Source organism: Oncorhynchus mykiss, chromosome 10 (genome assembly GCF_057628025.1).
Source record: "Oncorhynchus mykiss isolate SJ-2025 chromosome 10, ASM5762802v1, whole genome shotgun sequence".
NCBI classification, from domain to species: domain Eukaryota; kingdom Metazoa; phylum Chordata; class Actinopteri; order Salmoniformes; family Salmonidae; genus Oncorhynchus; species Oncorhynchus mykiss.
Window position 1 is genome coordinate 63,650,134 of NC_143031.1, and position 23,089 is coordinate 63,673,222.

The window sequence follows — 23,089 nt, forward strand, 5'->3', positions numbered from 1 at the left end:
AAAATATATACAAACATAACAATTATAACATGGGCATTTATGGGAGGTTTTCTACATAGGACCACAATGGGGCGGCAGGGTAGCCTAGTGGTTAGAGCGTTGGACTAGTAACCGGAAGGTTGCAAGTTCAAACCCCCGAGCTGACAAGGTACAAATCGGTCGTTCTGCCCCTGAACAGGCAGTTAACCCAGGCTGTCATTGAAAATAAGAATTTGACTTGCCTAGTTAAATAAAGGTAAAAAAATGAAGACATCAGACCTCTGTAAATCAAAAGGTAAGTTTCTCTAGGAGGTAGGATAGCAGAAGCTTGAGAATGCCAAATTCTCGCAGATGGTACTTCAGGTGTGGACCATAATAACAATATGCATTTTTTTGGCTAAGTAAACAAGGGTATTGAACAGACATTCAAGTCTGTAGAGTAGAGCAAAAAACGTTGGTGAAAAAGCAACATTGTCTACCCAACACCATCTTCTGGATGTGTAAGTTCAAGTTCATAAGACTGGATTCTGCTACAGTACAAAAAAAAACATACATGAAGGTTCCAGTATCCTGTTTACATTTGAAACAAATGTGATACATTCTGTGAAGGCGACAAGTGTAAAGTAGGTTCTATGAAAGATTTGAAATGTATCTCGTATGCTTATGGAGGAGCATTTGGGGTAAACCCTTTCGCAGATAGAAGCCCATTCTTCCTCACCAAATGCATGTCCAATGTCTCTCCCAAACATGTCTCAACGCATCATAGGATGAGGCACTTCTGTTCGATAAAATAGAATATGTCAGAGATTAAACCTCTCCGAACAGTAGGATTTGTAAATAGTTTTTCAACTTCAGTCATTTGAAAACGTAGTTCGACTTTCTTCTGACCCTCTGAAGTGTCTCAGTTGTAGGTACTTAAAAAAATATTTGTTGTGTAAGTCAAACTCAGTTTTTATTGGTGGGAACAATTTAAGAGTGTCCTGAGTAAATAAAAAGGCATGAGGTCAGCAATACTCTTCAACTTCCAGTCCAGAAGTCCAATACTCCTTATCTGACAATTTTACAATACACTTAACTTGGAAGGATGCAAGGAGGTACCTGCAGATTCCAAACATCACTCTGGTCACCGATTGCCCTGAATCCAGATTCTCCTGAAAAAAAGGACATAGATGGCAGGGGATATTTTGGAATAAATAATTTAGCTGACGAAGAACATTAATCCTGCCAAAAAGAGTTTGGTAGGGTAGACCAGTTAATCCAATCCTGTTTTATCTTTGTGAGCAAAGGTATATAATTTGGAGTCCCATATGTCCAAGTATATTAAGCCTGTTTCAGTCAATTTTTTGGCAAGTTGGTTAGGACATCTACTTTGTGCATGACGCAAGTAATTTTTACAATTGTTTAAGGCATTGCCTTAATAGTTTCCCTAACCTCTTCAGGCGTAAAGGGAGCATTTAGTCTATTTCTGTGCTCATCTGATCTAGTGGGCAAGGTTATCTTATTCAGTCATTTTGTTGTTCGATCTTGTACATTGTGAAGTATAAAGAGATTTATAGAAGTCGCAAAACGTATTCTTGATAAGAAATAGAGCCATTTGCCATTCTTAGACTTAGAGCTTTCATTTTGTTAATTTTTAAGTTGGTGTGCAAGTAGATGGCTCGGACGGTTACCAAACTCATATTGTTGCTTGGTAAAAAAGTTTTTTTTTTTAACGTTTTGTATGCCCTACATAGTTTGGCCTCAGCACAAGCTAGTGAATTCTAGTTTGCCTGGGTTGGTTGTTAATGAAGAAGTTCTAAATGCTTTACTTCAGCCTCCATTTTTTTCCCCTATTTTCAATTCTAAGCTTCTTGATCAGAGAGGCTTGGGAAATGATATGACCCATTTTGGTTGCTTTAACAGCAGCCCAGATAGTTGCAGCTGAGACAGGAGAGAGTTGGTTGTCGAGCCAGTGATGTGATAATTTATCACAGAGCAGAATCCTTCATTGTTAAACAGAGAGTCTCCAATATCTCATTTTGGGAATTGTTTTGCCAATTTCACTATCTATATACACTGGGGCATGGTCGGAAATTACTATAGAATCAATAGCACATGACTGGACAACAAGAGGGCATGAAAAATAGTCCAATCTAGAATATGAATGATGGGGTCTAGAGTAGAAAGTATAGTCTCTGACATTAGGATTTAGCTCTCTCCATACGTCTACTAAACCACATAAATCACAAATGTTTCGAGATTGGAGCAGTTGATGCTTTATCCAATTTACCCAAAGTACAATTAAAATCTCCTGAAATAAGCCATAGTCCCTTGCATTGTTGGTTAAATAAAATCATGTCAGACATACATTTGGAGGAGTCTGTTTGGGGCATATACATTTAGTATAGTAATATGTTGACCAAGTATATTACCTGTAATCTAAATAAATCGTCCTGCAGGATCTGTATCTTGGTGCTCAAATATAAAATGTGACATTTGAGGATGGCAGTGCCTCTTGTTTGAACTAAAATAACAAAAGTACACCTGGCCCACCCAGTCCCTCTTCAGTTTAGCATGTTCTGTTGAAGATAAATGGGTCTCCTGTAGCATAGCAATTGAAAGCCTTTCCTTTTTTAAGAATGTTAGAATTTGCTTCCTCTTTACCACATACCCACTGCCCCGTACATTCCAGGAGACTGCTTTAAATTAACTATTTGTGTTACAGTATTCAAGAATAACTTAACCCAGACCGAGTAGTGCATCACAAAAAATAAACAATTAACCCTAAACCAAAATATAAAAATAACGTTTAGAAAAACCCCACTGCCGAATCCAAATGAAACGACAGACCCCACAAACAGTACCTACTGTTTTCTGTCACTTTTCTAACAGGAAGCCCACTAAGGGTTTTTAAGAAAGAAAAAAAAAAGTTTCACCATGTTGACATAAATTAACAATGTGGATGAAAAAGGAATAACCTAAAATCTTAAATTGTCATAAGCATTATTGCACTCGTATGCACGTGCCCGAATAGACACACCATACAATCACATGTAGCCTAGCCTATATAATAAAACATATTTACTTTAGGCCTGCAATTTTGTATATGAATATAGCCTAGTAAATACGCCCCTTTGCCTACCTTGAGGCCCGACTAAATGAGCAAATTAACAGGAACGTCATTGGGATTTGGCTTATTCCTTCATAAAAAAAAAATAACCTCACTAGTTCTATAAATTAAAAGCTTTGTTATATTACACCATAACACTTATTAACGATTACTTTGAATACCATTGCATGGTAGACGGGTAGGTTCCGTCCCGAGGTATTCAGCCATCTATCTATATGTGGTGCATTATTTTTGCTAGGGAAAATAAGTTACTCACGTCCATGTCTATACACTGACCATGGATGCGCCCTAATAACACAACTAGCAACCTTTCACGGCTCTGGGTTCTATGCCGCCGTAGAGTGGATATTGTCCCGGTAGAAGGTGAGCGCAGACTGGGGCATCTTCAATGTGTGGCTTGCCCCCTGGAAAGTAATCCTCAATTTAGCCGGGTGTATCAGGCCAAATCTGACTCCTACCTTGTGAAGGTGGGCTTTCACATCTTTGTATGCAGCTCTGCGTCTTCCCAGATCCGCAGAGTAATCTGGGAAGAAATGGATCCGCTTGCCATTGTAGTTCAGTTGTCCTCTTTTGCGTGAGGTCCGAATAATTTTCTCTTTGGTCTGGAAGTAATGTAGGCGGACCAGCATTGCTCTGGAAAGGCAACCGGGCTGTGGTTTTACCGCTAGAGGGTGATGCGCCCTGTCGATGACTGGGGGCCGGTCAAACGTCTCTCCGCCGAGGACGTCTTGCAGGAAAATGGCCATAAAGTCAGTAGGATTGCGCCCTTCAGTGATTCCGATCACGCGTATGTTCCGTCTTTGGGAAAGGTTTTCCTGTTCATCTAGACTAACCTTCTAACTTCACGTTCTCGGGGGTAAGCTCGTCATTTTTGGATTCCAATTCGGTAAGCTGTCGGTCAACGACATTTCCATATCCTTTTTTTTTTGTGCAAAAGTTATTTGTTGTTGACTGGACTTCTGTCATAATTTCTGCTCGTAGACTTGACACAGAGGAACAAAGTTCAGTCATGAAATCAGAGCGTAGTGTAGCCATTTCTGCACGGATGGTGACTAGCATCTCCATAACGTTAGCATCCGCCATCATGTTGCTAGTCCTCACCGTGTCTTCTTGTTTATCGTTTTGTTTTCCCGGGTCCAGACATATCCAATAATGTCACCCGAATGTTGCTAGTAGGAGTGCAAAACTTGTTCTCGCTTTGATACATAATTTTATTTTTTAACTAGGCAAGTCAGTTAAGAACAAATTCTTATGTTCAATGATGGCCTAGGAACAGTGGGTTAACTGCCTGTTCAGGGGCAGAACGACAGATTTGTACCTTGTCAGCTCGGGGATTTGAACTTGCAACCTTTTGGTTACTAGTCCAACACTCTAACCACTAGGCTACCCTGCCACCCCAAATATCGGCCCTTAGCGGAGAGGCCTCGGAACACGTCTTTACTTAGCCACAACGCAGGAGTGGTTCGGAACAAGTCTCAATGTCCTTGAGTGGCCCAGCCGGACTTGAACCAGATAAAACATGTGTCATGGCCTTGCAGCCGGATACCAATTAGTTGCTGGCAGTTAAGATGCTTTCACTGGTGCAGCTGTAGAACTTTGAGAATCTGCCAAATCTTTTCAGGTTCCTGAGGGGGAAGAGGCGTTGTATTGTCAACACCACTGTTGGTGTGTGTGGACCATGTTATTTCCTTATGTAACAGTATAACCTGGGCTCGAACCAGCCACCCTTGAAGCATCGTTACCCATAGCTCCACAAAAGCAGGGGCCCTTGCAGAGCAAGGGGAACAACTACTTCAAGGTCTCAGAGCAAGTGACGTCACCGATTGAAACGCTATTAGCGCGCATCACCGCTAACTAGCTAGCCATTTCACATCGGTTACACTTAGTGATGTGATATTTGACTAATGGTATGTAAAAAAATAGATTTACTTACTTTGATAGGTTCACACCTTTGCCCACGAAGCAGCCAATCTTTTGGAGCCGGTTTTGGTCAAAACGCTGTGTTTGCGCCAGCCGAAAATAAAGCCCTGAATGTGTAGCTAACTTAATAAAACAGTACCGCATTTCAAAGAACAGCGCGCTGCCATCATACCCTTTTCATTTAACCACACCCTTTGAGCTATGACCCACGCCAATAAGATCCTTTCTCTTCAATGTAAACGGAAGTGAACAGTGACCGAGTACAAGTTCCACTTCAGCGTTTTTATTTAGGTTATTTAGACGTTCATCAACACCATGTAACTCAAAATATTACTAATTTAACTGCACGGCAAAACATACTTACCCACAGGTGGTGTTTAATTCACGTTGGAGACAGGACTTAATATATTTTATCTAGTTAACGCTAGCAAGGAGCTAACAATGGCTAACTGTATGGTTTATCACACTCAAATAGCCTCCATCATGGAGGTGCTAGCGAATGCAGCTGTGGCGGAGATCTGTAAACTCGTAGACGACGACTATGCAGTGTTTCGTTTGGAAATGTCTCAAAGCCAGAAAGAAAACAGGGCAATGCGGAGGAAACTACAGCTACTGGAACTAAAGATGGCACGGGAGCGCGCAGAGCGCGTCCTCGCCAGTCGTCCCAGTAGTGTCAAGATCCTCGACCGATACAGAGGAATGGCAAAAGGTACATTTAGCAGAACGCTGAGGCTGCGGGACCGTGTCCCCATTCTCATCTGCGCGCGTGACTTTAGATGCGTTAACCACATTATGGTTAACTGTTTTATTAACCACATTATGGTTAACCAGAATTGGGTCTTGGTCATTTGTTGGATAATATGCAACTTAGATATTTTGCACAAATCAATTTTTATTTGTCACACACATGGTTAGCAGATGTTAATGCGAGTGTAGCGAAATGCTTGTGCTTCTAGTTCCGACAGTGCAGTAATATCTAACAAGTAATCTAACAATTCTCCAACAACTACCTAATACACACATCTAAAGGGCTAAACTGAGAATATGTACATGTAAGTATATGGATGAGCAGCAAAGGCAAGGTGCAAAAGATGGTATAAAATACAGTATATACATGTGATATGAGTAATGTAAGATATGTAAACATTATTAAAGTGGCATTATTTAGAGTGGCATTGTATAAAGTGACTAGTGATCCATTTATTAAAGTGGCCAGTGATTGGGTCTCAATATAGGCAGCAACCTCTCTGAGTTAGTGATTGCTGTTTAGCAGTCTGATTGCCTTGAGACACCAAAGACACAATATAATATTCTAACCAGATTTTCTGCATTTTCTATTTGATGCATTGAACATAATCAATTGACCTATAAATAGTATGTCAAGAAGTTATGAGAAGTGTTACCTTACATCCTTGCCAATTCTAGACCGTGTCCACAGTGTACAATATAGCATTGACAGTAGCTAACCTAACCACCTCTTTTCCCTCAATCACTGTCTCAGGTGAAGGACATCTCACTGGAGGCCACAGGGGCTTGGTGAAGCCAGCGGGACACAACACATGGAGAGATGACCAACCAATCACTGTTGATGAGGGGAGTGGAACCTCAACCCAGCACGTTATTGTGATAGAGGTTAGTGGAATAGTGTTGCATTAACAATGAGTTACTTTGTAAATCAAGTGTGTCCTGATTTTTTTTCTTCTTCAGAAACACTCCCCTCAGCTATTCACTTGCTTACATCGTTCCATTTGATTTCAATCACTTTCTGACTGCACCCCTTTTTGATTTGAACAGCACTTTCCATACACATTCAGGAGATAGTTGACCCAAAGTTGACCCATTATGCATACCCCACCATACCATGGGACATCCATGTCTTTACTACTGGGGAAAAAATGACAGTTGAGTATAATATCATTTTAAAGCTTACATGCAGGGTGGTAATTCAACTTAGACCCTAATTTACATAATTGGCTGTGTTTGTGTTGTGCCCGCCGTCAGTTGAGACACAGCATACTCTTGAAAACATGGCGGGTATCATTTGAATTCTAGAAATAGAATTGACCTCTCCATTCAGACCACTGCAATTTAGCTGGTACACCATTGACATTTTAATTAGAAGTTGCTACCACTATTTCGCCGTAATTTCCTGTCCTAAAGAGGAAATGCACATTTAAGTTCCACCTCCGAAAAATTACAAAGGCTACTTCATTAAAATGACAGGCTGGGGCACTGACAAATAGGGCACTGTCAGTGTAGCTACCTAGCATGCTAAACGTATCTAGCTAGCTAATGTTATTTGTTGATGCTGTTTTTGATTTTCTTACTACACCATATTCAAAATATTAGCCAGCTGGCTCTGTGTCTGGTTCTGGAGCTGAATTTGTCATAACCATTTATTTAGGGAAAACATTAGAGAAAACATCACAGATGGAAACCACTGGCCTATCTTTGACTTTGTCATCTTCCATAAATTGTCGCCGCAAATCCGCTATAGAAATAGTTAGAAATAATAAGATGAAACTCCGGTAATATGAATAACTATTGAACGATAGCTGTTATGCGTTTTTCTACATTGTTATGGACACGTTTCAACCTTTGGTAGCTAGGTAGGCTGCCGGTATGTTTTGGCTGCTGCTATAGGGGCGGCAGGGTAGCCTAGTGGTTAGAGCGTTGGACTAGTAACCGGAAGGTTGCGAGTTCAAACCCCCTGTCGTTCTGCCCCTGAACAGGCAGTTAACCCACTGTTCCTAGGCCGTCATTGAAAATAAGAATTTGTTCTTAACTGACTTGCCTGGTTAAATAAAGGTAAAATAAAAAAATAAAAAAAATAGCAAAGCCAAGTCAGCTCGTGCTCATGGGAAGTGAAAGTATAGGCTACAATGACTTTGTTCATTGACAAAACTAGCCTGTGAACAAAATAATTTAAATAGCCAAGAAACACAAGGACAAAGTCTCACTTCAGCTTTTCTAAAAATGTACATTTCACTCAGCTCTGAGGTGGAATAGGCTATATAGCATTTGTAGTTCTTTGACTTTGTGCGACTTTAATGTACCAGCTATGAAACAAAACAGCGGAAGTACTTTGAAAACAGCTACTGCAGCATTTATTTTACTACAAATGTGATCATACTTTACTGTTTTTATTCACAAATGCAAGTGAAATGCTCGCACTGTTGAGCCCTGACCACCCGCCTACGCGAGTGTTCATTTTCGGCCTAGCATGTTAGTGGTCAAAACCATTCATTTTGCGGCGACGGGTTGGCATAATGCTATCATATCACGCAATTATACCATTTATAAAATGTTCAGATATATGTATATTTAATACAGACACAAGGCTGTGTGTCTCATCTCAGTGGCAAATAATTAATTTGAATAATCTTGCAGCTGTTTCTGATTAAGGAACAATGCCATGCTGGTGGGTGGTAACATTCAAATAAAACCAGCCCTGAAATGAAGCGTAGTTTGAAAAGCGTTTGTATGTCATATCATAGGAAAACACACCGCATTCACACGGATTTGCACAAAGTGGGCAGCTCAGATGTCACTACAAGCCCAAATATATCATACTTTGACTAAAACGATGACTTATTGACTTAAATCGTTGTGCAAAATCATGGGTAAGCTGTGGCCATCATCTTTCAGCTCTAAAAGGTTTTTCTACCTGTGTGGGCATTTAAACCTCCAATTACTACCACAAAGATAGCCGCTGGTCAATTCACAGTTGAATGTCAACTAAAGTAAGAATATCTATTCTGTCATCTATATTTCTATGATTTCAATAGGTTTCCTATGGATGATTCACAGTATAATATAAAACATCTTATATTCCCATTCAAGTCAAAATTCTCTTGGTATCTTTTTGGTACCAATTGAAAGTTGAAATTGTATTTCCATTTTAGTACATTTATCAGTCAGAACATGACACCCACCACCCTGTTTTCAAGAGCATGCTGTGCCTCAACTGATGACAGGCACAACACAAACATCTTAGATGATGTAAAATAGTCTAAGCTACAACGTATGCAAGAAAAGTTGACTTTTTTTATATATTTGGTGTTAAAGGAAAACATTTACATTTTTCAAGATAGCAAAAAAATAGACAACCCTGTTTGTAAAGCTTTTAAAAAGATATCAAACTCAACCGTTTATCTTTTCCAGTGATTAAGACATGGATGTCTCATGGTATGGTGGGGAAAGCAAAATGGGTCAACTTTGGGCACCTCTATCTCCTGAATGTTTTGGCACTCAGGTCCAAAAAGTCACTTTCTGACCACTTCTACCATGGAACGTTTCATTCAAATCAAAAGGTAGTGCGGTCAAAAAGTAATTGAAATCAAATGGAACGACCCATAAGGGAGCTTGTGAGACATCCCTACGACATTGTCATTTTTGTCTTTTGGCCAATCACGTCACATCTTTTCACATCAGATCCTTTTCCTAGCTGATCTCATTGGTCAAAAGACCAATTGGAGGGGGAAAAAAATATCAGAATTGGGCTGCTGTCTAAACGCAGCCTTCTTGTGTCAAGTCTGCAGATGCAGAGGCTGTAGGTCCTGGGGTCAAGCAGGAGAGGTCTGAAGGAAGGGAGCTACAACACAGCAGAGACATCCAGACTGGAGCAGTGGCTGGAGTAGCATCCCCTGTAGCCACGGAGGACTCTACCACCGCCCCAGCGCAGCCCAGGACGCGACGCAGCATCACGGAGGTCAGTGGAACGCTGAACGCCGTCCTCAAGTCAGAGACCGACACAGAGACTTTAACTGTAACACAAAGGCTTTTGCACACAGGATCTGACCACAGATCAGACCCAGAGAGACTGGGGCCACTGGGCTGTCCTGCTCCCGGCTCAGAGTATTTACTTTACGGTAACCACTTAGGTGACATGTTAGAGACTGGCAATGATCCGTCTTGTTCTTACGCTACAGGGATGGACCCTGGCAACATGCCCTTGGGTTTAGAGACACACACTGATCTGTCTAGAGAGGACTGGAACCAGTACACTAGTAGTGTATACTCTGAAGGGTGCGTAAAGGGTCTGGTCGTAGATAAAGTGACTGTGAAAGTGGAGGGCGACGCTCCTCCCACATGGAATGCAGATAGTCACATAGGAGACAGACACTCACAGGGCAGAGATTTCTTAGAAAACGGGGAAAGTTTAGAGACAAATCCAAATGTCGCGACCCACTCCCCTTTACACGCATTCAGTGGTCACGACCCAGTGTCCACATCGATGGGGCCTTCGGATTCAAACAACCGTGTCGATCAAATATTGAACTCAAACGACAGGGCTAGAGCCCAGGCTCCGGGAGGGGGAGCAACGTCAGGCAATATTAAAGATAAACGGTTCCTCTACAAGTTCTGTAACAAAGGCTTCAGCTGCACCCAGAAGTCGGAGATACATCAGAGGGTCCACACAGGTGAGAAACCTTTCATCTGTACCCAGTGTCACATGCGCTTTGCCCAAGCTGGCACCCTGAAGAGGCACCAGAGGGTCCACACAGGGGAGAAACCCTTCAAATGTACCCAGTGTCACATGTGCTTCGCCCAGGCTGGTGACCTGAAGAGGCACCAGAGGGTCCACACAGGGGAGAAACCCTTTAGGTGCCCCCAGTGTGAGAAGAGGTTCTCCCGCCAGGACCAGCTGAAGATGCACCTGAAGATCCACATGGAAGAAAGGCTGTTTGCGTAGCTACCTCAGGGTACACCAGCAGAAAAAAACATTCCACTCTATAACATAGAACAGGGGTAGGCAACCCTGGTCCTGGAGGGCTATAGGCACTTCATTTTTTGTTTTAACTGACCTGGAAGCCCAGGTGTGTTGAATTTAGGCAATCACTGATCAATTAGCTTAGTTGATCAGGTGTGGTGCCTAGTTGTATCAACCCTGACAAAGACCGTAACCATTTCTACTTGATACTTTAGGTTCTGACATTAAGATCAAAAACCTGCATTAAAGACAAAGCTGAATTGTCATTGTTGTCAACAGAACATATCCACAGATGCATTTGGAATAACAAGACTAACCGATTTTACTGTTGAATATTCCTTAGTAGAATATTACAACCAAAACATTGTGTGATTTCTAAGGCATATATAAGCCGTAAAAGTCTGTTACATGTAGTGTTTGTACTGTGTAGGATATATGATGTTTCATTACTTCCATTCAACTACTACCATTTTTTTCCCACAACACTTTTTAATGAGAAAATTCATGTTGATTTTTTTCGTTGAGATGTGTATGTGTGGTTTTCATATGTTTATGTACCTGTATACATACGGGTTGAAAGTGGCAGATTTGGGCACTGATAAGCACCTAAATTGTAACGACGGTGTCTGTACAGTAACATGCAATAAATGACGTCAGTGCTCAGGCTCTGTATGGGTTTTGACTGACAGCTGTTCTGAACTTGAGCACAACACGTGACAAGTTGCACCCATCCCTCCCACTAAATGTGCAACTTTTTGTTGTTGTCTGAATGAAGGAAATGCTGAAAATTAAGAGGACTCTATCTATTTTGAAAGAGGAGATGTTAAGGATTATAATAAATACAGCTTTGACTTCATACAAGCAAACCAAACACTAAGTCAAAATGTGCACTTCACATTTCCATATGATAAAACTCATGTCATATACACAGTGTGAAAACATTAGGAACACTGTCCATGACAGACCGACCAGGTGAAAGCTTTGATTCCTTATTGTTAAATCGACTTCAATCAGTGTCGATGAAGGAGGTTAAAGAAGGATTTGAAAAGCCTTGAGATGTGGATTATGTTTGTGTGTCATTCAGAAGGTGAATAGGCAAGACAAAATATTTAAATACACAGTGTATGGTAGGTGCCCGGCGCACCCGTTTGAGTGTGTCAAGAACTGCAACGCTGCTGGGTTTTTCACGCTCAACAGTTTCCCTTGTGTATCAAGAATGGTCCAACACCCAAAGGAGATCCAACCAACTTGACACAACTGTGGGGAGCATTAGAGTCATGTGCCAGCATCCCTGTGGAACACTTGACACCTTGCAGAGTCCATGCACAGACGAATTGAGACTGTTCTGAGGGCAAAAAGGGTTGCAACTCAACAGTAGGAAGGCTTTCCTAATGTCTTGTACACTGTTTACAGTGTCAATGTTTATGATCCCTACGTTTGATGTAGAGTTACAAGATGACATGGTGTCAGAACCTGTTCTGAACATAATGAGTCTATTAGCCACGGAACACGCGCCTGAATGCACTCATGACTCCTTTCTATGCTCACCAAAATGACCATCTGTTTCTCTGAATTGTCTTGTGAAAGCCTAACACTGTAATATCGTATTTTATAATTTAGCGAATGATGTTGGCAATAGAACAAGCTTTCAAATGATGCCCACCTCATCCAGATTGCCATTTTAAAATGGTCCGGTTTTTTGGATTGCGACAACAAGTGTGCTTGCTGCAGTTCCTCAACGGCACAGCTAGGAGAGCAACAAAAAAATCACCTTGCAGTTGGAGACTGTTCTTTGAGTCATACAAATGCATTGAAATGACTTAGGAACTGTGCACACTTTGGAGAGGTGTGTTGCCACTTGGAGACACCAGTTAGTCCTCTCACTCAAACCCTTGTCATTTTTCTGTCTTACGTTGCACCTACCCCACATGTTCCAGGCATATTCTTGTCCTGTTACTGAATGAATCAAGAGTATTTAATGATTTCGCTATCAACAAATGCGGTGAGAAGTTCAGTAAATGTAAAATGCACATCAAATCAACAGTGGAATGTTGCGATTCAGTATTGTGTTAGGTGAACTGTTGTGTCCTCTACTTTGGACACAACAGTTTCCATAATCTCAAAACTGTTCCCTTTCAATTGCTACCATGCTTATGCATTTCATATTTCTTCTGTAAGAAACATTTCAATTGATCCCTATCATTATACAGTGCCTTCAGAAAGTATTCATACCCCTTGACTTATTCCACATTTTGTTGTTACAGCTTGAATTCAAAATATATATTTCTTTCTCACCCATCTACACACAATACCCCATAATGACAAAGTGAAAACATGTTTTCCAAAATGTTAGCAAATGTATTAAAAATGAAATACAGACATAACTCATTTACATATGTATTCACACCCTTGAGTCAATACTTTGTGGAAGCAAGTGATTGCAGCTTTGAGTCTTTCTGGGTCATTTTCTAAGAGCTTTCCACAACTGGATCGTGCAACATTTTCCCATTTTATTTTTGAAGCTCTGTCAAATTGGTTGTTGAGCTTTGCTAGATATGCATTTTCAGGTTTTGACAGATTTTCAAGTAGATTTACAAAACTGTAACTCAGGCACTCGGGAACATTCACTGTCTTTTTGGTTAGGAACTCCAGTGTAGATTTGGCATTATGCTTTAGGTTGTTGTCCTGTTGAAAGGTGAATTAATCTCCCAGTATCTGGTGGAAACTAGGGACTTGCCCAGTCCTTAGTGATGGCAAGCATACCCAAAACATGATGCAGCCACCACTATGCTTGAAAATATAGAGAGTGGTACTTGGTAATGTGTTGTACTGGATTTGCTCCAAACATAACACTTTGTATTCAGGACAAAAAGCAAATTGCTTTGACACATTTTTTGCAGTATTACTTTACTGCCTTGTTGCAAACTGCATGCATGTTTTGGAATAGGTTTTATTCTTTACAGACTTCCTTCTTTTCACTCTGTCAATTAGGTTAGTACTGTGGAGTAACTACAATGTTGTTCATCCATCCTCAGTTTTCTCCTATCACAGCCATTAAACTCCAAATAGTTTTTAAAGGCACCATTGGCCTCATGGTGAAATCCCGAGAGGATTCCTTCCTCCCCGGCAACTGAGTTAGGAAGGACGGACGCCTGTATCTTTGGAGTGACTGGGTGTATTTATACACCATCCAAAGTGTAATTTAATAAATTCACCATGTTCAAAAGGATATTCAATGTCTGCTTCTTTTTTTTTTACCTATCTATCTACCAATAGGTGCCCTTCTTTGCGAGTCATTGGAAAACCTGTGGGGTACTGAGAGTTCAAAAATCATGTTTACATACAGAGTCTATGCAACTTATGTGACTTGTTAATTAAGCAAATGTGAACTCATTAACTTATTTAGGCTTGCCATAACAAAGTGGTTAAATACTTATTCACTCAAGACATTTCAGATTTTAATTTTTTATTGATTTTGTAAGAATTTCTAAAAACATAATTCCACTTTGACATTATGGGGTATTTGTATGTAGGTCAGTGACAAAAAAAATCTACATTTGATACATTTGGCATTCAGGCTGTAATACAACAAATTGTGGAAAATGACTACTTTCTGGAGGCTCTGTAGGCCGTGTAAAAGGGTTAATAAACACAAAATGGGACTTTTCATTGAAACTCCCTTTAGTAAATGACTGAACACACCCTATGCTGCATACACTAACAGCACTTTATAACCAATAAACACTTAGTAAATATACCTACACATTCCCACACACTAACAAACACCTACTGTACACATAAAAATAGTTTTGTAAGGTTTGTCTGATGTCTTTTGACTTAACATAGCTGACTTATTTTAACCCACAGCATTATATTTATGTCCACCATGATGGGTTTAACAACAATGAAGTCATCCTGTAACTACAGTATAGGACTCAAACATAGTGGGGATGGGTAAACACTCCATGTTGACTGTGTTTATTATCTGTGTGTACGTACCTGAGGGAGTGTATGTCTGTGTAATCTGTATCACCTGTCTTCCAGGAGGAGGAGGGTCCAGAGGTGCTGCTGGTGAAGGAGGAGGGGTGTGAGGAGAGTCTGGGGAACCCCAAGGGGACCATGGTCATGGAGGACAACCAGACTACACCTCCTCCTGAACCCACAGAGGAGCCAGCTGAGCAGTACAGGACCACACACAGTCTCACTGAGGTGAGCCCACTGTAAACTACTGTCTGAATGGTATTAAGTCAGGGCCTGTATCCACAAAGTGTCTCAGAGGAGAGCTGTGGTATCATGCCTTTGAATCATCCAAGTATTAGTGTCAACTAATCAAATCAACTAACATGTTTAGATAGTATTTATAGCAATCCTTCATTGTCCAATCAGAAGATGCTCCACAGCAGGATGCTCCTATCAGATTTCTTGATCCAACATCCTCTCATTCTGTATCTCTTACAGTCAGTAGACATGGAGGATGGGAAGCATGATCTGCTGCTGGTCAAAGAGGAGACTATAGAAGACGGACCAGAGAGCATTGATCTGCTGAGTGGACTAAAGATGGGGGAGCAAGGTAAGGGAGAAATACATATAGCCTACATACAGTAATTGATCTTCAATGAGAATAGTGATGCACCTGTCTATTGTTTTTTTTTCTTAATTTTCTTCATTCAAATGTTTTTATCAATACAGCTTATGTTTACATACAAAAACACACATTATAATGTGTGTACTTGACCAGGTAATTGACAAAAAAACAACATATGTAGAGTTCTCTGACATGTTTGTAAAGTCTATTTTGCAACCTCTTCCTGCAGGTGGTTGGCTGGAAGCTAACAGAGGAGACTGGGTGACCATCTTAGATTCCCAGTCCCAGACTGGTGCAGCCAAGGTCCCGGGGGACGACATCACTGAGCAGGCCAGGACCAGAGGCGACATAGTGGAGGTCAGTGGGAAGGGACAGCGTCCTCAACTCTGGGCTTGGGAACAACACTGTTAACCAGAAACAGACAGTTGAACACAAAACAACAACCAAACTGACAACAGACTGGGTGAGGTGTCGATTTGAGGTGTGTCTGTATGCAGGGGGAGAGAACAGACACAGACTGGGCTAGCGATGCTCCGTCCTGCTCCTATAGTTGTGATTCAGAGACACTGATGGCACCTCAGGTTAACCACCTAACAGGTGCTGCCTTCAGCCTGCCTTCTATAGGATCTATCAACTGGAACATGGACCCTGTGACAACACAGACACTCCCTGGCCTTCGTCCTCCTCACACTCCTCTAATGTTAAACCAGACCTCAGACAATGCCTCAACACTAAATGGCTTCACAAGCCCATTGATAAATAACAGTAGGAAAGGGAACGCCTTTAGTTTCTCCTTCTGTTCTGTGGAACCAAAATATTATACTTCATTCTTGAATCAACAAATCAAATCAAATGTATTTATATAGCCCTTCATACATCAGCTGATATCTCAAAGTGCTGTACAGAAACCCAGCCTAAAACCCCAAACAGCAAGCAATGTAGGTGTAGAAGCACGGCGGCTAGGAAAAACTCCCTAGAAAGGCCAAAACCTAGGAAGAAACCTAGAGAGGAACCAGGCTCTGTGGGGTGGCCAGTCCTCTTCTGGCTGTGCCGGGTGGTGATTATAACAGTACATGGCCAAGATGTTCAAATGTTCATAAATGACCAGCATGGTCCAATAATAATAAGGCAGAACTGTTGAAACTGGATCAGCAGCATGGCCAGGTGGACTGGGGACAGCAAGGAGTCATCATGTCAGGTAGTCCTGAGGCATGGTCCTAGGGCTCAGGTCCTCCGAGAGAGAGAAAGAAAGAGAGAAATAGAGAGAGCACACTTAAATTCACACAGGACACCGAATAGGACAGGAGAAGTACTTGGGGGGGCGCCAACCCAGACAGGATGATCACATCAGTGACTCAACCCACTCAGGTGACGCACCACTGCCAGGGACGGTATGAGAGAGCCCCAGTAAGCCAGTGACACACATTATTTATTTATAATAAACTCAAATGGCTCCATATTGTTAGGTACTTGAATCACAGTGTTAGATGGCTAGACTGTGCTTAACATTTAATCATTTCATGTCATGTTTTTCTGTGTACAGCAAAGAGCTTCTTATATAAACCTTTATGTTCTTCTGTACAATTTGTGTTTACAGTCTGCAGTCCATGAAGACCTGCTGATATCCGGTGTTGCTGACGGGAGAGACTGGACCTCTGAAGCACCTGGTCACAAACCCTGGCCACGGATCAGAACCCTGGATCAGGAGCCGTTGCTCTTCCTTCCCAAGTCAGGACCAGGACCGAACCACGAAGGACCGAGACTCCACCACCAGCACACCGAACACAACCAGTGGACAGGTGGACTGAACAACCTCAGTCCTGGTGGTCATCAGAGAGACGGAGGCTCCAGTCAGGAATCCAGTCTGCAGCCCAGACCCTTCTCTTCACAGTCTCAGTGCAGGGATGAAGCAGGGCCTGGGGCTGATAGAGATAGACCCTCCTGTTCCTATGATACAAACACCACAGTATCCATGATGAACAGAGCAGGTCACCATGGGCTTCAGCCTTCACAGAGAGTGGTGGGAGACCCCCCTGGTGGTAGTCTATCAGCAAGTGTGTCTTCTCCTTCAGGGTCTTGTTTAATGCCTGGTGACTGGGTTCATAGAAAGCCTGGACCTGGGTCTAGCCTTCCTCAGTTACCTCATGGTTACCCCACCAATACAGACAGGGTCAGAATGGGTGTTCATCACAAGAGGTACCTAGCCTATAACACAGCACACAATCCCAACAACACCCAAACAATGGCTAGAGGTCAAGGTAGGAGCGCAAAGACTAACCACCTGGGGGTGGTGGCTCCTGCTTCTACCTCCTCTGGTGTCATTGGGTCACAATGTGGTAGGCCGAGTGTTAGGACAGACGCTGACAAGCCGTATGCCTGTCCCACGTGTGGGAAGCGTTTTGCTAAGGTGAACTATGTGAAGCAGCACCAGACTGTTCACACCAAGGAGAGGCCCTTCATGTGTAAGCTGTGTTACAAGAGCTTTTCCTTCCTTAGTAACCTCATCAGACATAGGAGTGTCCACAATGGGGAGAAATCATAACAGTGTAGCTTGAGATGTAGGCTATATAGGGGATGTCTGGGACCTATTCTTTAGCTTAAATATTCCAGTTATCATGTGAAGTGTCCTGGGTACGCTCACATGATACAGACTTGTTTGGTGTGTTGGCATAGTAAATAACGCTGTAATTGAAGTGTAACACTATCAGTTCGTACGTAAACTCACTCTGGCTATCTACTCCGATTTAATGACTGGTGTCAGTAAACATTGGCAAAAAAAACGTCATTAAATTGTTGCCAGCAGCACAGTTACAGTCACCAACGCTCCAGATAACATGAAAACAGCCTAATCAGCTCTGCTATTGCAAATAAAATTGTCAGAGTGAGGTGTTATCTTATTTGTTTCTGGAAGTAGCTAGCAAGCTAGCCAACTTCAGCCAGTTAGCATGGGTGCTTGACTGCCGGATTGACTGCCGTTGTGAAGTCAGACGCACGGATCAACGTGTCCCAGTGTGCGAGCAGAATTGAGGAACGGACAATTTGCCAATGCTCTGAATTTACGTACGAACACACCCTATATTCACCCTCTGAATTTGGTTTTGCCTAAATTCCATTCATAACAAATATAATGTCCCTCGTTTTTATAACACGCCTAGTCTGTGTACCAGTCTTTTTTAGCTAACTTTCTACTCCATGTCATTGCCAAAGAGACTGGCCTTTCTGACGTTTCAACAAATCAGGATCAACTCCTCTGTTATTAACCTCCAGATCATTGTAGAATTTTCATATTTGAAAATGGCAGGAGATTGGCCTTTCTGCAATCTCAACATTCAATAATATGCAGCTGGATTTACAGCGGAGTTGCTCATTGGTTGTTGGAAATAACATTAATATTTCCCACGACATGTGGAGCCTCAAATACAAATATAACGTCAAAATCTAAAATGTTGCTGTTCGCTATGTAATAGGCTTTGTGTCTGGAATTTCAGTATGTATTTCGTTTGAGAGTTTAGATTTGAGCTAACAATTTAGCAGACTGGTTACTTCTAGACAAACAAAGAACGATTGCTTAGCAACCGGATACCAGCGTGTTCTGTGGGGGTAAAAAGCGACAGTTTCAATATTTAGATAATATTTGTGATTGGAGGATAGCTGTGAGGGTTATCTAATCAGGATCCACTCATCTTTTAACCTCCAGCTCATGATAGAATGTTCATATTTGAAAATGGCAGGAGTGGAATGTTAGTTAAAGAGACTGGTACTCAGGCTATAACACCCCCGCCAAAACATTATTTGATATAGTCAGGTGGTACCTGTTTATGTGCTATAATTAGGTGATCAAATCTGTTAATAAATGAGAATTCATGTTGTCCTTTTGATGTATTGATTTTGATTTGCTTGTTTATAATTTAGAATTAAAATGACATAAGTCTCCTTGGCTTCTTTCTAACCTCTAGGTTTCTGTTCTTGCCACAGATGGGATCTAGCCAGTCATTCGTTTTTAGGTCAATTACTGACTGCGCTGAGCTTGGAAAGGGTTTCCACTATATTCCACAACCACAAAGTAAAGATTGCCTATATCGTGGAAGTTCATGAAAACAAAAATGTACTTTTTGGTCTTTAAGTGATACAGTGAATTATAAGTGAAATAATCTGTCTGTAAACAATTGTTGGAAAAATGACTTGTGTCATGCAAAAAGTAGATGCCCTAACCGACTTGCCAAAATTATAGTTTGTTGAGAAGAAACTTGTGGAGTGGTTGAAAAACGAGTTTTAATGACTCCAACATAAGTGTATGTAATCTTTCGACTTCAATTGTATGTACAGTGGGGCAAAAAAGTATTTAGTCAGCCACCAATTGTGCAAGTTCTCCCACTTAAAAAGATGAGAGAGGCCTGTAATTCATCATAGGTACACTAACTATGATGGACAAAATGACAAAAAAATCCAGAAAATCACATTGTAGGATTTTTAATGAATTTATTTGCAAATTATGGTGGAAAATAAGTATTTGGTCACCTACAAACAAGCAAGATTTCTGGCTCTCACAGACCTGTAACTTCTTCTTTAAGAGGCTCCTCTGTCCTCCATTTGTTACCTGTATTAATGGCACCTGTTTGAACTTGTTATCAGTATAAAAGACACCTGTCCACAACCTAAAACAGTCACACTCCAAACTCCACTATGGCCAAGACCAAAGAGCTGTCAAAGGACACCAGAAACAAAATTGTAGACCTGCACCAGGCTGGGAAGACTGAATCTGCAATAGGTAAACAGCTTGGTTTGAAAAAATCAACTGTGGGAGCAATTATTAGGAAATGGAAGACATACAAGACCACTGATAATCTCCCTCGATCTGGGGCTCCAAGCAAGATCTCACCCCATGGGGTCAAAATGATCACAAGAACAGTGAGCAAAAATCCCAGAACCACACGGGGGGACCTAGTGAATGACCTGCAGAGAGCTGGGACCAAAGTAACAAAGCCTACCATCAGTAACACACTACGCCGCCAGGGACTCAAATCCTGCAGTGCCAGACGTGTCCCCCTGCTTAAGCCAGTACATGTCCAGGCCTGTCTGAAGTTTGCTAGAGAGCATTTGGATGATCCCGAAGAAGATTGGGAGAATGTCATATGGTCAAATGAAACCAAAATATAACTTTTTGGTAAAAACTCAACTCGTCGTGTTTGGAGGACAAAGAATGCTGAGTTGCATCCAAAGAACACCATACCTACTGTGAAGCATGGGGGTGGAAACATCATGCTTTGGGGCTGCTTTTCTGCAAAGGGACCAGGACGACTGATCCGTGTAAAGGAAAGAATGAATGGGGCCATGTAGCGTGAGATTTTGAGTGAAAACCTCCTTCCATTAGCAAGGGCATTGAAGATGAAATGTGTCTGGGTCTTTCAGCATGACAATGATCCCAAACACACTGCCCGGGCGACGAAGGAGTGGCTTCGTAAGAAGCATTTCAAGTTCCCGGAGTGGCCTAGCCAGTCTCCAGATCTCAACCCCATAGAAAATCTTTGGAGGGAGTTGAAAGTCCGTGTTGCCCAGCAACAGCCCCAAAACATCACTGCTCTAGAGGAGATCTGCATGGGGGAATGGGCCAAAATACCAGCAACAGTGTGTGAAAACCTTGTGAAGACTTACAGAAAACGTTTGACCTCTGTCATTGCCAACAAAGGGTATATAACAAAGTATTGAGATAAACTTTTGTTATTGACCAAATACTTATTTTCCACCATAATTTGCAAATAAATTCATAAAAAATCCTACAATGTGATTTTCTGGATTTTTTTTCAAATTTTGTCTGTCATAGTTGAAGTGTACCTATGATGAAAATTACAGGCCTCTCATCTTTTTAAGTGGGAGAACTTGCACAATTGTTGGCTGACTAAATACTTTTTTGCCCCACTGTATGTATGTATATATATATATATATATATATATATATATATATATATATATATATATATATATATACACTGCTCAAAAAAAATAAAGGGAACACTAAAATAACACATCCTAGATCTGAATGAATGAAATATTCTTATTAAATACTTTTTTCTTTACATAGTTGAATGTGCTGACAACAAAATCACACAAAAATTATCAATGGAAATCAAATTTATCAGCCCATGGAGGTCTGGATTTGGAGTCACACTCAAAATTAAAGTGGAAAACCACACTACAGGCGGAACCAACTTTGATGTAATGTCCTTAAAACAAGTCAAAATGAGGCTCAGTAGTGTGTGTGGCCTCCACGTGCCTGTATGACCTCCCTACAACGCCTGGGCATGCTCCTGATGAGGTGGCGGATGGTCTCCTGAGGGATCTCCTCCCAGACCTGGACTAAAGCATCCGCCAACTCCTGGACAGTCTGTTGGTGGATGGAGCGAGACTTGATGTCCCAGATGTGCTCAATTGGATTCAGGTCCGGGGAACGGGTGGGCCAGTCCATAGCATCAATGCCTTCCTCTTGCAGGAACTGCTGACACACTCCAGCCACATGAGGTCTAGCATTGTCTTGCATTAGGAGGAACCCAGGGCCAACCGCACCAGCATATGGTCTCACAAGGGGTCTGAGGATCTCATCTCGGTACCTAATGGCAGTCAGGCAACCTCTGGCGAGCACATGGAGGGCTGTGCGGCCCCCCAAAGAAATGCCACCCCACACCATGACTGAGCCATCGCCAAACCGGTCATGCTGGAGGATGTTGCAGGCAGCAGAAGGTTCTCCACAGTGTCTCCAGACTGTTACGTCTGTCACATGTGCTCAGTGTGAACCTGCTTTCATCTGTGAAGAGCACAGGGCGCCAGTGGCGAATTTGCCAATCTTGGTGTTCTCTGGCAAATGTCAAACGTCCTGCACGGTGTTGGGCTGTAAGCACAACCCCCACCTGTGGACGTCGGGCCCTCATACCACCCTCATGGAGTCCGTTTCTGACCGTTTGAGCAGACACATGCACATTTGTGGCCTGCTGGAGATCATTTTGCAAGGCTCTGGCAGTGCTCCTCCTGCTCCTCCTTGCACAAAGGCGGAGGTAGCGGTCCTGCTGCTGGGTTGTTGCACCCCTACGGCCTCCTCCACGTCTCCTGATGTACTGGCCTGTCTCCTGGTAGCGCCTCCATACTCTGGACACTACGCTGACAGACACAGCAAACCTTCTTGCCATAGCTCGCATTGATGTGGCATCCTGGATGAGCTGCACTACCTGAGCCACTTGTGTGGGTTGTAGACTCCCTCTCATGCTACCACTAGAGTGAAAGCACCGCCAGCATTCAAAGGGGACCAAAACATCAGCCACGAAGCATAGGAACTGAGAAGTGGTCTGTGGTTACCACTTGCAGAACCACTCCTTTATTGGGGGTGTCTTGCTAATTGCCTATAATTTCCACCTGTTGTCTATTCCATTTGCACAACAGCATGTGAAATTTATTGTCAATCAGTGTTGCTTCCTAAGTGGACAGTTTTATTTCACAGAAGTGTGATTGACTTGGAGTTGCTGTTATGCACGTGAGTGAGGACCCAAAAGCGGTTTAACAAAAACAGAGTCCTTTAATGTCAAAACACAGGTAAGACATAGATCCTCTTCAAATGTATATGATGGCAAAATAAACAACCCGCAGAGAGGGCGACAAATGAAACATAAAGTCCTTCTGAATATCACAGAAGAGTTCCCCTTCTAGCAGCAGAGGAGAATAGCTGGGTTAGAGTCCCCTTCTAGCAGCAGAGGAGAATAGCTGGGTTGTAGAGGACAGAGGTACCTGATCACACGTA

General features: G+C 42.1%; 1 protein-coding gene and 1 long non-coding RNA gene across 5 annotated transcripts in view; one reads left to right on the plus strand and one right to left on the minus strand.

Annotated features, from left to right (window-relative positions):
- LOC110534477 (uncharacterized) overlaps positions 1-19,239 on the plus strand; it is a 57,203-nt gene extending 37,964 nt beyond the window's left edge. The window contains exons 1-7 of one of the 3 annotated variants that reach the window (XM_090187549.1): positions 5,219-5,717; positions 6,510-6,640; positions 9,543-9,719; positions 14,766-14,930; positions 15,180-15,291; positions 15,536-15,663; positions 16,904-19,239. In XM_090187549.1, the coding sequence (XP_090043675.1) occupies positions 5,450-5,717; positions 6,510-6,640; positions 9,543-9,719; positions 14,766-14,930; positions 15,180-15,291; positions 15,536-15,663; positions 16,904-17,848 (1,926 nt within the window). In that variant the 5' untranslated portion in view covers positions 5,219-5,449 and the 3' untranslated portion in view covers positions 17,849-19,239. Of the gene's footprint in view, positions 1-5,218; positions 5,718-6,509; positions 6,641-9,542; positions 9,720-14,765; positions 14,931-15,179; positions 15,292-15,535; positions 15,664-16,903 lie in introns of those variants that run through there. The other 2 variants (XM_090187546.1, XM_036934465.2) reach the window with 2 other exon arrangements.
- Positions 635-5,498, minus strand: LOC149980148 (uncharacterized). Of its 2 annotated transcripts, none has more exons than XR_016483886.1 (3): positions 5,373-5,498; positions 1,078-1,130; positions 635-757 (listed from the first exon to the last, which is right to left on the minus strand). It is a non-coding gene; the product is annotated as an uncharacterized LOC149980148 (long non-coding RNA). The 2 variants fall into 2 exon arrangements; XR_016483887.1 differs by lacking the exon at positions 5,373-5,498 and adding an exon at positions 5,022-5,145.
- Positions 19,240-23,089: the final 3,850 nt, after the last annotated feature.